At 37.9% G+C, this 14807-nt stretch overlaps 1 protein-coding gene across 1 annotated transcript in view; it reads right to left on the bottom strand.

Moving 5' to 3' along the window:
* Positions 1-14807, bottom strand: part of LOC113084960 (RNA binding protein fox-1 homolog 3-like) — a 67318-nt gene that overhangs the window by 35403 nt on the left and 17108 nt on the right. Inside the window, exon 2 of the mRNA XM_026255040.1 lies at positions 4026-4262. Coding sequence (XP_026110825.1) covers positions 4026-4262 — 237 coding nt within the window. The remainder of the gene's footprint in view (positions 1-4025; positions 4263-14807) is intronic.

Genomic DNA, 14807 nt, shown 5'->3' on the forward strand with positions numbered 1-14807 from the left:
TCTCCGCTAGCTCAGTCGAGCAGAACGACACACACACACACACACACACACTCATTTTCATGTGCTCGCTTACAGCAGCATGTCATCAGAATGTCATCATTGAGGTAAAAAATGTTCAGATTCATTCAAACATGCACACGCACACACACATATGCATGTACACAACAACATCAACAAATCTCCCCAGAGCATCATGGGCTTCATCAAAACATCCACACACAGCACCAACATTATTGCATCAGCTCGTAACGGAGACACACACACACACACACACACACACACTGTGTGGCACGTGTGCAAATACATGCAGTCAGTTCTGCCAGTATTTTGACAAATCTCACAAAAACATAAAAGTATCCTGTATGAGATATTGCCAGAAGTATTGTAAATGTAACAGATGATGCTTTATGAGAGAAAAGGGCACAGATTTAAGTCATTATTCACTGAAAAACTCATCTACTGCTGGTCTAAAATGTGACTTACAGAATTATTATCGTTAACTAAAAGCATAAAAAACAGTTCTTATAAAAAAAAGCTTAAGTATAAAAATTCAGCATTTCTCATTTTTTATGTTTAGTTTAACTATATGTACTTAAATAACTATATGTACTTAATAATAATAATAAACTATACAGATATATATATATATATATATATATATATATATATATATAATTACAAAAAACAAGAATAGAATAAATAAGAAATTAAATTTAAATGAAAACAAATCCTTAAAACTATTCGTATAATATAAACAAAGTTGTACTAAAATAACACTGGTCACTTGTAAATTTCAAATACTACTGGTTCTCACAAATGCATGCATGGCAAAAAAAGAAAAAGAAAAAAATAAACAAAAAGGTTATCACAAAAACACATGTTAAAATTAAACCTTATTTTAATACTATTGCATTGCACTGACAAAAAAGCCAATAAACACATTTTCAACACAAAATCTCATTAGTGTAACACATATGTTTGTTTATAGCTCACATTGATGATTCTCATTATATTCCCATTACTGTAATAGTCTCATTTTTTTTATGTGATTGTCGTAAAAAACATATATATTTTTTTTTCTTCTTTTGTTTTTAATCAGCAAGCTAATGGCATTAAAAAGTAATAATGCTACAAATCCTGTAATTTAAATAACATTATTTATACTTTTTTTTCTCCATTACAGGATGTAAAAATGGGGAAATGTATATAAAAGTCATGAAATAATGTTCTAAAAATATGAATGACTTATTTTCCTTTTGATTTCAGGGTGAAATATGAGCATGTTTTAAATTAAATGATCATATTATTATTATTATTATTATTGACAATACAGAAAAAAGTTGAATTGGTGGATTTCAACTTCCTTACAAGTTTCCTGACATTCACCTTGTTTTTTTTTTTTATACATGCGAAACACGGCTTGTGCTGGTGTGGAGTCATGCGGCGCGTGATTTATGATCACACGTATGTGCATGCAGACACATGCAGTACATAATTCATTACACACACACTCAACGCGCTGCTCTGTGCGATACATCATTCTCATTTATCTCCCGGCATTAATCACCCCAGCATCATCATCACCATCATCATAACCAGCGTAACGACCGTCAGCTTTATTGTTGCCATTATGATAATCAGTGTCCCGGCAGTAACGAGGCTCGTTTGTGCTCTTTTATAGCTCTCGCCTGCGCTCTGACACGCTCTGTTCTCACTGACAGCTGTCTGACTCCATCGCTCTGCCAGTGTGTTTCTGGGGCCGCAGGTGAAGACGGGGCCACCAACCCCGCTCCTCCCCCTCCCGCCTCACTGCACCCTGGGTAATGGGAGGACGCGAGGAGACGTGTGGAGGTTAATATCACACAAAGATTTAGCTCTCTTTCTATCTTATTCTTTTATCTAATAATTTCTTGTAATCATAATTCTAACTAAATTATTATATTTAAGCTTAAAGCTGTAAACACTTTTATACTTTTACATTGTTTTATACATAAATGTGTGTTGGCAGCGTCTTTACGCAACCACCCTATTATGATAAATACCCAGTGCTTCTATTTTTTTAATGCCAATAAATCACCAGAACTGTCACAGATCAAGACATTCTCAGATTCTTGGCTGTGTGATGTCACACGGACGAAGGCCACTCCCACCATAGTTGATTGACAGTCCGCCATTGTTTCACCGCCGGAGCAGATGTAGACAAGAATGTCTCTTAAGTGATTGAGATGATTTGTTGTTGGGTGTAATAGCAGTGGTCATTTACTCCTGATATCTGGGCTTGTGAAGACGCAGTGGATTATGTATTTAAAAAAAAAAAAAAAAAAATGAAGGGAATGCACCTACGAGCTACATAAATGTGTCTATGTTCGTGCGAATCATTCGTGATCCAGCTTCACCTACAGAATAAGTATAAGGTGTTTTTAATGAATCTTTGCAAACTGCCTTTCCTAATATTGTGCTAATTAGCAAGTTACACAGCTAAATCCTGCTAAAGTTCGTGAGAAGGGCTCTTCATCCCGAGGAAGGGAAGGGCGGGGCAAGCAGAGCTAATTAGCATTTAAAGGCACATACACTTCAACGGACTGCTTTGAAAAGAGCTAAGAGAAAAGAGTAAAAAGGGTGTTGTTTTACACTACCATTGAAAAATTATAACATAAAAGTATGTTATAGATTTTTCATTAACCCTCTGGGGTCGGAGGGTGTTTTGGGGTCCTGGAGAAACTTTAACATGCCCTGACATTTGTGTTTTTTTTTCCAGTATCTTAAAAACTAACTAACTGAAGACCCTAAAGAATCACATAAACTTGTGTAAAATGGGAATTCGATGGCCCCTTTAATACACGAACAAAATATTATTATTAATATTTTTAAGCACATTTAATAAGCCATACTCTCCATCAACACAACAATAATTTATAATGAGGTTTAAGCGCAGGGCCCTGAGTGTCTGAGAAGCATTATCAGCCACAGAAGAAAGAAATCCACCTGGCCCAACGAGATTAACTAGTGAGCGTGTCCACCTTTCTGCTACGCTAAATTATTCATGCTACAGCATGTACACGCATAAAGAAAACAGGCCAGGAGGAAAAGAAAAAGCAGAAATCTAAAAGAGCATTACAGAAAGACGAGACGATTTTCTGAGCACAACCGCTGAGAAAACTACACTTTGCTTATTATATAAGATGCAATATGCTAAGAAAGGCCTCAAAAACTAATGAAACTGTCAACAGGAACTGCATAAAGGCCGCTGCACTGCATTCGTGTTAACACTCTCCAATGCACTGAGTACATAGTGCTGGTTTTTTATACGAGTCTTCAGCACAGAAACATCAATTAACGTCCCGACTGCATGAAGCAGGAATGATGCAAACAGACACGGCACTTATTCGGTGTCACTCTGTCTGCGAGAGGGAGCTAGTAATACATGACAGTGATGATGTCATTCCACCCGCAGCGAGGTGACACGTCGTTACAGTGGCGTCAAACGCTCGCTCTCGCCTCATTATTTTGGACAGAGGAGCATGTACTCCCAAAACACAGCAGCGCCTCACACACCTGCTCATGCACAGCTTCCTCCACGGCTTCGTAATCACTGCATCATCCCGATATTTTACAGTGACTTATGGGAGACGAACCCGGTCCACTTTTAGATGCTCTGTGACACAGGTTCATCAGATGAAGTTCAAGTGATGTTTCTGGTGTGAAACCCAGATTCATTTTCTTTAAATGCATGTTTGTAGTCTTTTAGATTGAACAATTCATCAGTGCACGTTACTCTAAAGGATTGCAATGACTTTAAAGGGTTAAAAAGGCTAACTATATTACTTATAAACAACTATTGGAAACCATTGTCAAATATGTCAAATCAAAGTCAAAATATATATTCTCCAAAAGTAATATTGCTTCTGAAGTGAATGCATCTTGATCAGTGAATGTTCAGATGCTTGTGTTGGAAAACAAGACGTACAGCAGTCTGCAGAGTATGGTGACTGTGTGTAATGTGTTGATGAGTGTGTTTGACGCACCGGTGCTGTGTTGCTGCTGATGGCTGGCGTGTTGCTGTCAGCGTTGGTCAGATCGCTGTGGGTCTGTGCCGGCGTGTAGAGCGCCAGGCCGTGATCCGGGACGCGGTTCTGTCCTGCGTAGTCTTGCGTGGGAAGCGCGGTGAACTCGGCGGGGATGCCGTTCTGCGGGGGATGCGCAAACTGCGGGGCGTAAGTCTGGGCCATCACGTCCGCCGGATTGCTGGCCTCCTGATTACCCTGCAAACACACGAGCAAATGAAAGCATACATTAAACCCCTGCGGCCTTCGCATAAGTCACAATATAGAACAGCCACATAAATGTCATGGAAATTAATTTGCAACCCATGCATCTAAATTTCTGGACAAAACTCCTCTCAGTCAAATAATACCATGTATGAGATGCACAATTATGGATGTTGCTAAACACTGCTGATGCAATTTAACAAACAATTTTGGTCAAAAGTAATCTAAATGTAATCCAAAAGTAGTACCTAGTATAAGTAATCTAGATTACATTACTGACATTTTTTATTTTTTTATCAGACAATTTGTAATCAGTAACAAACTACAATTTGTAAGTAATCTGGCCGCATGTTCAATCCCAACAATGCGGTGCATGTCTGAGGCGAGTGATGAGGCATTTTTATCCGCGCCTCTGATGGGCCGATCTGGGAATTCGGCCGCCCCACACTTTAAATAGGCCAGGAAAACAACGATCACATCTCACGGATGATTACAGACACGCTTGATCATTCCTAATGAACAGACTCTGTGTTGTAGAAGCCGCTCTGAGAACCGGAGGCCACTGGGACTTTCAACAGCGCGGGAAAAAAGGGAAATCAGCCTCCTTACGATGTTTTGACTGAGAGCTTTGATTTTCCTGACAGGTTACTAATGTTAGCAGTGCTCAGACGCGTCTTCACATAATCACTTTCTGCACAGTGCTGTTTGTCAAGTGTTGAGCTATAGTTAACTCTATAAAGCCTGTGGTATCATATATGATACATTTCTAAAGCCTCTAAATGATCAACATGACCAAAACTGCATGACTTCTGTCATCTGATTAATAATTTAGACCTTTTTTTTAGTGAGTAAAAAGCCTTTTATAGTATACTTATACAAACATGCCTTCTGTTTGTGCATCGCATCGTTTTACTGTGACATCTTTATGGATTTTATAAAGTAAATGCAAGAATAACTTTTATATCTGCTTTTATCCCTATTTTTTTCTTGTATATAATACCATATGAACCATAAAAGCCTGTTGTATCCAATATGATACGCAGCAAAAAAAAAAAAACAAAAAAAAAAACACATAAGCAAACTTGGATCACTTTAGTCTAAGGCTCAGTTTCACTGGACTTAAGGGTAAAAAAGATAAAAAAATCTGAATCTGTATTATACAGATAAAGTAAATGAAATCTCTGAACACAGGACGGAAATAAATGCTCTTGATTTTCTCCATTGTCTCTTGTAGTGTTTGTCTTGGCTGTTGTTGCTGGAGATCTTTCCTGGAGTCTTAATGAGGCGAGAGCCGTCAGTCGCCGTTAATGAGAGCGAATTACAGCTACACAGAGAGATCCTGAACAAACCACTGTTCCCAATGAAAGCTCAGAGCGTCTGGAGCTGATACAGTGAGAGAGGAATCAGTGCTCGTCAGTTTACTTTCACTTCACATCAATCAATCTTCCTTCAGCATCACTGAGACTATTAGAGCTTTAATCAATATTCGGAATTAGGCTTTATTTCGGATCTCCTATTATATTGTGTATTTCTTTTGTCTTTTTATAGTTTTAACACATTTTTATATCAGTTTGGTTTACAAAAATTTAAAAAATAGATGGTAGTTTAAGCAGTGTAAATATGGAAAATAAGTTGTGAAAATCTACTAATATTAACGGGAAGTCCAAATTGATGCTATTAACATACCATGAAAGTAAAAATCACAAATAAGTGCATAATATATATATATAATGCACTTTTTTGAGATTTTTACTTTACTTTTTACTTTTTTTTTTGGTGAAATTTAAACTAAAAAGGTGAGGAAAAAAATGTCAGAGTTGCAAGATAAAAAGTCATAATTATTATTTTTTTTATTTTGCATTTTGTAGCAGAAACAAGCTTCTGTTTATGTATGACAGCCCCAAAAGTGTACAAACTAAACTTACCTATCTGGTGCACTTAACAACTCCGAAAACACACTTTCATGACGCAACACAAAACATGGTACAAAGCAGCATTGAGTTTCAAAGCAGCGAAACACACACACACACACACACACACACACACACACAAACAGGCTCTTAAAAGGTCAGTGCTGCGAGTCACACAGGGAGAAGAAGCTTATTAGTGAAACACAAAGCTACGCTTGCTGCTGTGTGTGATCTCTGCTGCCGCTCTGAAGTGTGTGACAAACACATTTTCTGAGGGCAGATGAACCAGACGAGAAAAAAGAGGCTGGTAAATCAGAGGAGACGCTGAGAGACCTTCAACCCCACAAGTCCAGCGCCGATGCCCTCACATCCCACACACTCACACACACACACACACTTCTCACACCAGACCAGCGCTGAGCCATTCAGTCCTGCACTCCTCCTACAGTATGATTTATAACATCACATCATGAGCTCATTAACATATGGGCGGAGAAAAGGTTTCAAGAGTTTGAAAATGTAAACATGGAAAGGTTTTGATGTAAAATTAAGTTAATTGTATTGCTAATACTATATGTGCTTTCATTAAAGCAAATGGACGACAAACTAAATGCCATTTTCAAATGACAATGGCATTATACACTTTTTCTTTAAGCCTTTTGTTTTTTGCTAATATAATGTTTAAACATATTTATTATTTTAATTACATTAAAAACTGTAAAACTGTTGCATATTATTACTATTTAAAATAAGTAAATTGACAAATAGAATTTATAGAAGTAGACATTTTTTTACATTTCCCTGCCATTGAGTTTGACTCCTAACCCTAGGGTTGTTCAGTTTCCTTACAAAGGTGATCATGTAAAACTAAAGTACAACTGAACGCTAGGAGGAGGAATCAAATGTTTGGGCAGCAGGAACCACTTGATCATTTCCAGCTGAGAGTCCAGTGAAATAATGCAGCAGTTCAGGGTTAACCAGCAGCAAGTGCTGGAGGATCCCCCTCATTCCCTCCAATTACTGCTCAACAACACAAGAAAGAGCTGCCGAGGGGCAGCAGGCCAATTTACAGCAGCTCTGTCCATCGCCTGCCACTTATTAGTCTTCATTCTGCACAGCTGAAAGCTCCGCTGTGTCGTTTTTACACCTCATTTGTGAGAGAATAAATTTGGCAAAACAAACAGCTTGTCTGTCCTCAGTCTCAGCGGCTCTGCCGAAAACATCCCAGCGTCGCTCTGCGCCGTTTGACCTCAGACATTAACCTGAACACTCAACCAACGAGTGAGAGGAATCCGCTGAGACAGGAAAGATGCTCATGAGACTTCAGTTCTCAGTTGAGTTTCTTCTAAACTTGATCTCAAATGTTTCTCCTAAAGGTCTTTCAAAATAATTTGATTACAATTAGAAACAAAAAAGTCATTAGTCAGGGTTAGAGTCAGCCAGTATTATTTATATTCCATTATTGTTTCTGTTAATATTTTAAATTTTATATATATATATATATATATATATATATGTGTGTTTATTTTTTAAATTTCAATTAAAATGTCACTGTAATATTCAAAATATTTCTGTTCAGCTTTCATTTTTATTTCAGTTTAAGTAAATGTATATATATATATATATATATATATATATATATATTATACCTCAGTTTTATTTCAATTCCGAATAATAATTTTTTAGTTTTAGTTCTAGCTAAAACACACACACACACACACAAAAACAACAGCACCATTTTTCTCATGCAAACACTATTCACAGAATGTAAAATCAATTTGTTATTGATAATTCTCTATTTTCTGCATTAAACGGCCACGTACAGTATCACACAAAATAAAGAGAGAAAGCTTTATATTCTCGTACTCAGATGTGTGTGTGTGTGTGTGTGTGTGTTTTAGGAGATTGCAGCTTGGCGAAGCATCCACGACCTGTTCATCCTCCGAGACCCAGAGCTGAAAGTGTGTTAATAAAGCCCAAAGACAGAAGATCATTTTAAACTCTTATGACACACGGCGAGGCGACCTGTGACTCTCAGCGGACCACACACACAGAGCAACCCTCCACCGTCCTGAACACAGCACATCCTGACTGAGAGAAACCTGCTGACCATGAACCAAATGTGCAAGACTTACTCCAATTCAACTGACGTTAGGTGTGGTCCTTCGTATCAAAGCCTACGAATTTGCGCCCCTGTAAAATACCTACAATTTTTCACAAATCGCATGAACTCGTGCGAGTTTGCACGAATCAGCCACCTTGTCAAAAATGTACGAACTGCAGGGAGATCAGATTACAATTAGAGTAGGTTCTTCCAGGCGTTACAATGGCAATTAATGCGGGGGCGAGATTTTGTAGACCAAAAAAGTGCATCCATCCATCATAAAAAGTGCTTTAATCTGCAACAAGGGGTTAATAAAGGCCTGAAGTGAGTTAATATGTTTTGTGTAGGATTTTAAGATTTGTGAAGAAAAAATGAAAAAATGATTTTAATATAAGCCAAAATTTGAATTTTGTAAACAAAACCTGGTTGTCGTGAGACTAGATTTTTCTCCCTGGGGTTTACACTATGCCTACACCCTACATCATCCGCTGCGATTGAAATATAATGAAATATATCTCTGCTCAGAAGAGTGTTTGCTGTGGTTCAGATGGAGGATGAAGTGAACTCGTGTTCGCCTTCCCTCAGGCGCTCAGAGATGAAGATATGAAGGATATAAAAGTGTTGATGCACGATCCTCATCTTGTTAATGGGAAGGTTATTAAGAGTAATTATCTCTGATAGAAGAAAGATCGTTCCTGAGAGCTTGAGAAAATCTGACATCAAGTCCAAGAAGACCAAACACTCACAAGATCCAAACTATTCTTTATGTCTTAGTTCCTGAAAATTAAGAATGTTCCTGGAAATCATTTTAAAAACTAGTTTTGTTGTTGATTTTTTCTAAGACAAAATTTAAGAAGAATTCAGATTCTTGAAAAGAAGGTTCAGTTATTTAACATTAGTTAACCACATTAGTTGACATGAAGAAAAAAACAAAACATTAATTTAATCTTAGTTCATCTTTTTGTAATTTTGTTGTATGTCATTATTATTATAATTAGTATAAATGTCTATAGAATTCTTATTTTTTTATTTAAGTTTTAGTTTTAGTTAGTTATTTTAGTACATCAAGTTAGAGAGAAAATGTATTGGCCACTTACTGTAATAAAATGTAAGTTTTATTTATTATATATATATTTTATTTTATTTTAAGTAACTTTTTTTTAGTTTTAATGGACGAAACTTGCAAAGTTGCATTTATTGTTATGTATTAATATTTTTAACTGCATTTATTAGATAAAAATGAATATACACTGCAACAAATTAACTGCTCAATGTTAGTCGATTTTAGTTAACTGTGTTAACTTCTGTGACCGTATTATAAGGTTGTTTTTATTTTCGTTAAAGTTTAGTTTTTGTCATTTTTATTAGTTTAATGAGTCAACCTAATCTCTAACCAGTCTTAAATCCACAAAGTTAAGATTTTCAATGAATTTACTGTGTTTCAAACATTAATCATATGATATTTATATATATTTTGGACATAAAAATAGACATATACTTTATATTAAGACAAATAGTCATCACACTATATTATCAGAAAATGTCAAAGCCTGTCATATTATTCTTAGAGCAAATGAAGATGTTCTTCAGCAAATCTCTCTCTGCTGAAACTTTAGACTGATGTTACATAATAAAGGTGTGTGTGTGTGTGTGTGTGTGTGTGCGTGCGTGCCCTACACACACGATATTCAGCACTCACAAGCTCTAATGAGACAAAGTTAAGCAGTAAAACAATATGATGCAAACTGACAAAACCTCCCACAGCTGGCCTCATTACTGACCGCTGAGAGACTGAGACACGACACACTTCATCGCCTTCCTCCAATTAAATGTCTTCAATTGGACGGAGGCCTGGTGACCACATACATCCCATAATTGATGCCACAGCCACCGTGTGTGTGTGTGTGTGTGTGTGTGTGTGTGTGTGTTTTATGTCTTTCTCAGTTTCATTCAGATTAATTTATCTGCATGGTCCCATGAGCAAAAGCGCCGGTCAGTCACTTGTAATTTTCTACCTCAGTACATTGCACAAAATATACAATTTAATTAAATCATTAGTAAATTATATATGTAAAATCTAATATTTATGTAAAAACAAGATTAAATATAATCAATTATAGAAATGATCTGCACAAAGACAGTGACACACTATTGAGTGATGAGTCTGTGGATTGAAAATTAACCATCCAAACACATAATTGCAATAACATGAACAGACTTATACCATAAAACTTTTGAATATTAGATCCTGATTGGCTCTTATAAAGTTGTTCTCAAATGCTATTATACAATTTTCTGAACTGAAAGTAACTTGCATGCTGATTACATGATACTTTCATTACTAACAGCTGCTTTGGTTGTTGAGAGATCATTTTATTAATGCAAACTTGTGTGATAAACATGGTAGCTTTGGAATAGAGAAAGTGACACTTTTGTTAGTGTAAATTCTGTTTTAAAAACAGCTGAGCTGCTGATAAATGTAGTGAAGTTGTGTTTAAGTGCAACACTGCGATGACTGACTCAAACAAGAGGAGTGAACAGGTGGAAGTAGAGAGTGAATGGAGAGATAGAGGAGGTGGAGAGGGCGAGAAAATCGATGTCTCGCTCTGCGTGATTGATCGGTGGACTGGAGAGTTGCGCGAGGAGTTTGTGTCACGGTGGTGGGTGGACGGAGGCGTGTGGGTCGGAGATTGATGCAGACATTACCGGCTTCAGACCCGAGTCAACCTCCGCCAGCTGTTCCCAGCTCCAAACTTTCACCTAACTCCATAACCCAGCCAATTAGAGCGGCAGCGGCGTGTGGAGGAGCCGTGGGTCGAGAGATCGGGCGGCTGTTTGAGTTTCAGGAGGCAGGTCTCTCGGTGCTCGTGACGTGGCGGCCGCTTCGAAGTGTGGAGAGTGTTATGAAGAGGAAAACGAATCCATCACAGCTCCAGATCATCTGGAAATCAATGGAGCTCGCCGGGGTTTGAGCAGATGCACATCTATTTGCCCAATCTCCACGCGCAATTTTCTGGAAGAGGCTTTTAGGGTTTAAGGAGCGCGGCGCGCAGCTCCTCGGGGCTCCATATGCGCTGCTGAGAAACACATAAAAGAGCGCGAGTGCCCGGATGGACGGACGGCTCCTTCTGCGTGGGAAATATCAGAGCGGCCAGCTGTGATGCCCGGAGGAAGAGAGAAATTTACAGAGGAGAGAACTAAACGCTGAGGTGGCAGAAAAGCCAGAGAACCATGAAATCCACATTAGAGGAGAAAAAAAGGACTGGCAGACCTTGCTGGAGATACTGTCTTTCTCTCTCTCTCTCTGTTTGTGTGTGTAGATAGAGATCTGGGCCCGCATTCACAGAACATCTTAAACTCCCCATAAAATCTAAGCTAAATAAAAGTTTTTGGGGGGGCGTTCATATTAATATGTTAGTGTTAAGGTTATCTATAAGGCAGTGTGCTCCAAAACAGTGACAAAATGTGCATTTAGAAGATATAAACATTCAATGCTTGCAGTTCGCCACTTCCGCCAAAATAGCTCAATGATTTTTTTTTTTTTGACGTCACATTGTACTTCATCTTCTCATCAAATCTTCTGACCAATCATATGCTCTCTAGAAGCCGAAGCGCCCACCTACAGTATTACAAATAGACGCTGAAGTGCCGCTGAGATCAGTCACATATCCGGGCTACGGAAATTTCTGGTGGACAGCGGATCATATGTGCAAGTCGCCATTTATTAAAGCCTTTTACAACTACACAGCCAAAGCATGATTATGACCACTATTTTGTTTTACTAAGAGTTTCATGAAACGATACTGGTCATTTTAAAAAGGGGTGGGCTGCTAGATATGTCCTGCCCTTTCTTCCTGTTTTATCATAAATTACGTCCCCACAGAGAATGATGCTGCATGTTTCAAGGCACTTTGGGGGACCTTTAAGGCTAAAAATCTGTTTTTTAGGCTGCATTAATTAGGTAAACCGAAACCAAGAACACTTCCCATAACACCCGATGTACTTACTACATCATTAGAAGAATGGCATCTACGCTAATATTAGTCTGTTTCTCTCTTATTCCGAGATCACCATATCCAGATCCAGTCTGTATCCAGATCAGAGGGTCACTGCAGTCACCCGGATCCAGTACGTATCCAGACATGATGGTGGATCAGCACCTAGAAAGGACCTCTACTGCCCTGAAAGACTTGACTTGACTAAAAGTAGCTCATAACTCTTAAAAATAGGTTAGGAGTAGGGAAAATGACTCCTAAGTCACTAAGATCAAACCACAAACTATCATAAAATGTCTGTTTCCAGCAATCTGCCTTGGAACGTAAGCATTTTAGAAATATCTGAGTGTAATAAGCTTTTATAAAGGTTTCATCTTTGGTTTAGAAAGTTATTCCAACTCCACTTTTTCCTTTTGATTATATCCTTGTTTTCATTAACCAGTTGGGCAAGAAGTTTGGTTTTCATTGACGTTTGCATGTCTGACTATCAGTCATGATTATTCTATATATATATATATATATATATATATATATATATATATTATACTTTCCCAAGAAAGTTAGAAAATAATAAAACAAGAAGAATTGTACACTAGAATCATTTAAACAACCCAATGGTAACTTTAATAATAAAAAAAAACTTAAATAAAACTATATTCCATAACCGCTCTGAAAAGTTCTTATCCCACATGGATCTCTCAGAGGCTGGTAATCTCTCAGTATTACACTAGGTTCAGTGTTAGTAATTACACTGAAGTGATACTCTTAAAACCGTTCAATCATGTCTCTGTGTGACATTTGCTGAAATCCGAGATTCACGGCATTAAAAGAATGAGCAACAAAATGCAGGGCTTGATTTCACGCCTCACACGGGTTCATCAGGAATTATCACAGAATACAGGCTGGATTTAGACGGGAAAGACTGAAATGTCAAGGAGCAGATGAGAATCTGATGGCTTTCAGTAGAAACGGGCATGATTTCATGATGAAGTGCCAATTTAAGACTTTTTTTAAGATAGCAGATAAAGCATGAAAACCATTCTCCCAGCTGCTGCTCATGTTGCACGGAGTATTTTTTACTGACATGAACACAAACATTTTATTAAATACTGTAAATCTGTATGTGTGCATTTATATAATCAAATGATTTTTCATTATAAATTACACCCACTATGATAGTGAATTTGATCTGTTATGCTGCTCTATGTACATCGGTCGTTACATTATATAAACCCACATTGGTGGACCACTAATTAGACAACAACCCTGATCTATGGAGAGAGATATCTAACACGCAGATGATTCATACATCACTGCTGAGGTGATAACAGTGTGTGTATGTGTGTGTGTGTGTGTGTTCATCAGTCAGAACGGCTCCTCCAGGAAAGACCTGGACACACTCTTCTCTCGCAGCACAGTGTGAATGTGTGAGAGTGGACGAGTCCGGCTGCTGTTAAAAGTGCTCTAATGCATGTAATGAGAGTAGAGAGCGTTCCTGAGCGCATTACATCCACACTCACAGCACTTACAGCCTCAGATCATCACCAATCAATCCTGCCTTCATCTACTGAGACACAAGAGATCAGTGTGCTACAAAAACACAACACCAAACTTCCTCTCTGGTCCAAAACAGCATTTACTGCAAGTGAAACAGACCTCAATAACAGTAGAAGGGAACTTTAGGGGAAAGTATCATAAAACATATAATGAGTCCTTTAGCACCTGACATCATTGCTTGAAGCTCACTGTATTTCTGAACCTCCATGGCCTCTCTCAAACACTTACACTTGCACACACACACAGAGAAAGAGAAAATAATAATAAAATAATATGCACTAAAATATGAAAGGACAGTCAAAATTACAGTATTATTTCTTTATTATTTTGTAATATATCACATCTATCCATCCATCCATCCATTAACATAAGTAAAAAAAAAAAATTAAATCATTTTAAAAAAGACCCCCGTAAGCTCTCTGTGTTTCTGAAACTCCACTACCCATCTCAAATGGGTGCTTTCTGTCAACCCCCCCCCCCCCTCCACCCCATTCCCCCTAATCCATAAACACCCATAATGGACACAATGAGGCTCCTGAAGCAGGAGGAGGCAGCTGGTGTCACCGACTCGAGTGCTCAAACTATTGTGTTCAGTAAGAATCAATCAGTGCTTCTCAGTGCAATTCCATTCTATTCACACAGGAGCAACGATTCAATCTGAAAATGGAAATGCCACTTTACTGGAGGATCGGTGAGGGAGGAAACAGCCGATGTGGGAATGATGGAGCGACAAAACCATCATAATCTTCACGTGGGCCAGAAAAACAATACTTAACAGGGATTTTATGGTCCAACCATAAAGCTGCCGTTCCCAACGGAATTGGTGGGATTCAAATACGGTCGCAACTTCTGAAAATCTGCACACAAATGGGATGAACCGCTGAGAAAAAAAAGGACCTAATTGCCCTAATAAATTAACATTCAGCATTCAACATTACCAAAGGTAATGTAAAATAAAACTAGCTGTGGGAAA

Source organism: Carassius auratus, unplaced genomic scaffold (genome assembly GCF_003368295.1).
Source record: "Carassius auratus strain Wakin unplaced genomic scaffold, ASM336829v1 scaf_tig00040972, whole genome shotgun sequence".
NCBI lineage: Eukaryota > Metazoa > Chordata > Actinopteri > Cypriniformes > Cyprinidae > Carassius > Carassius auratus.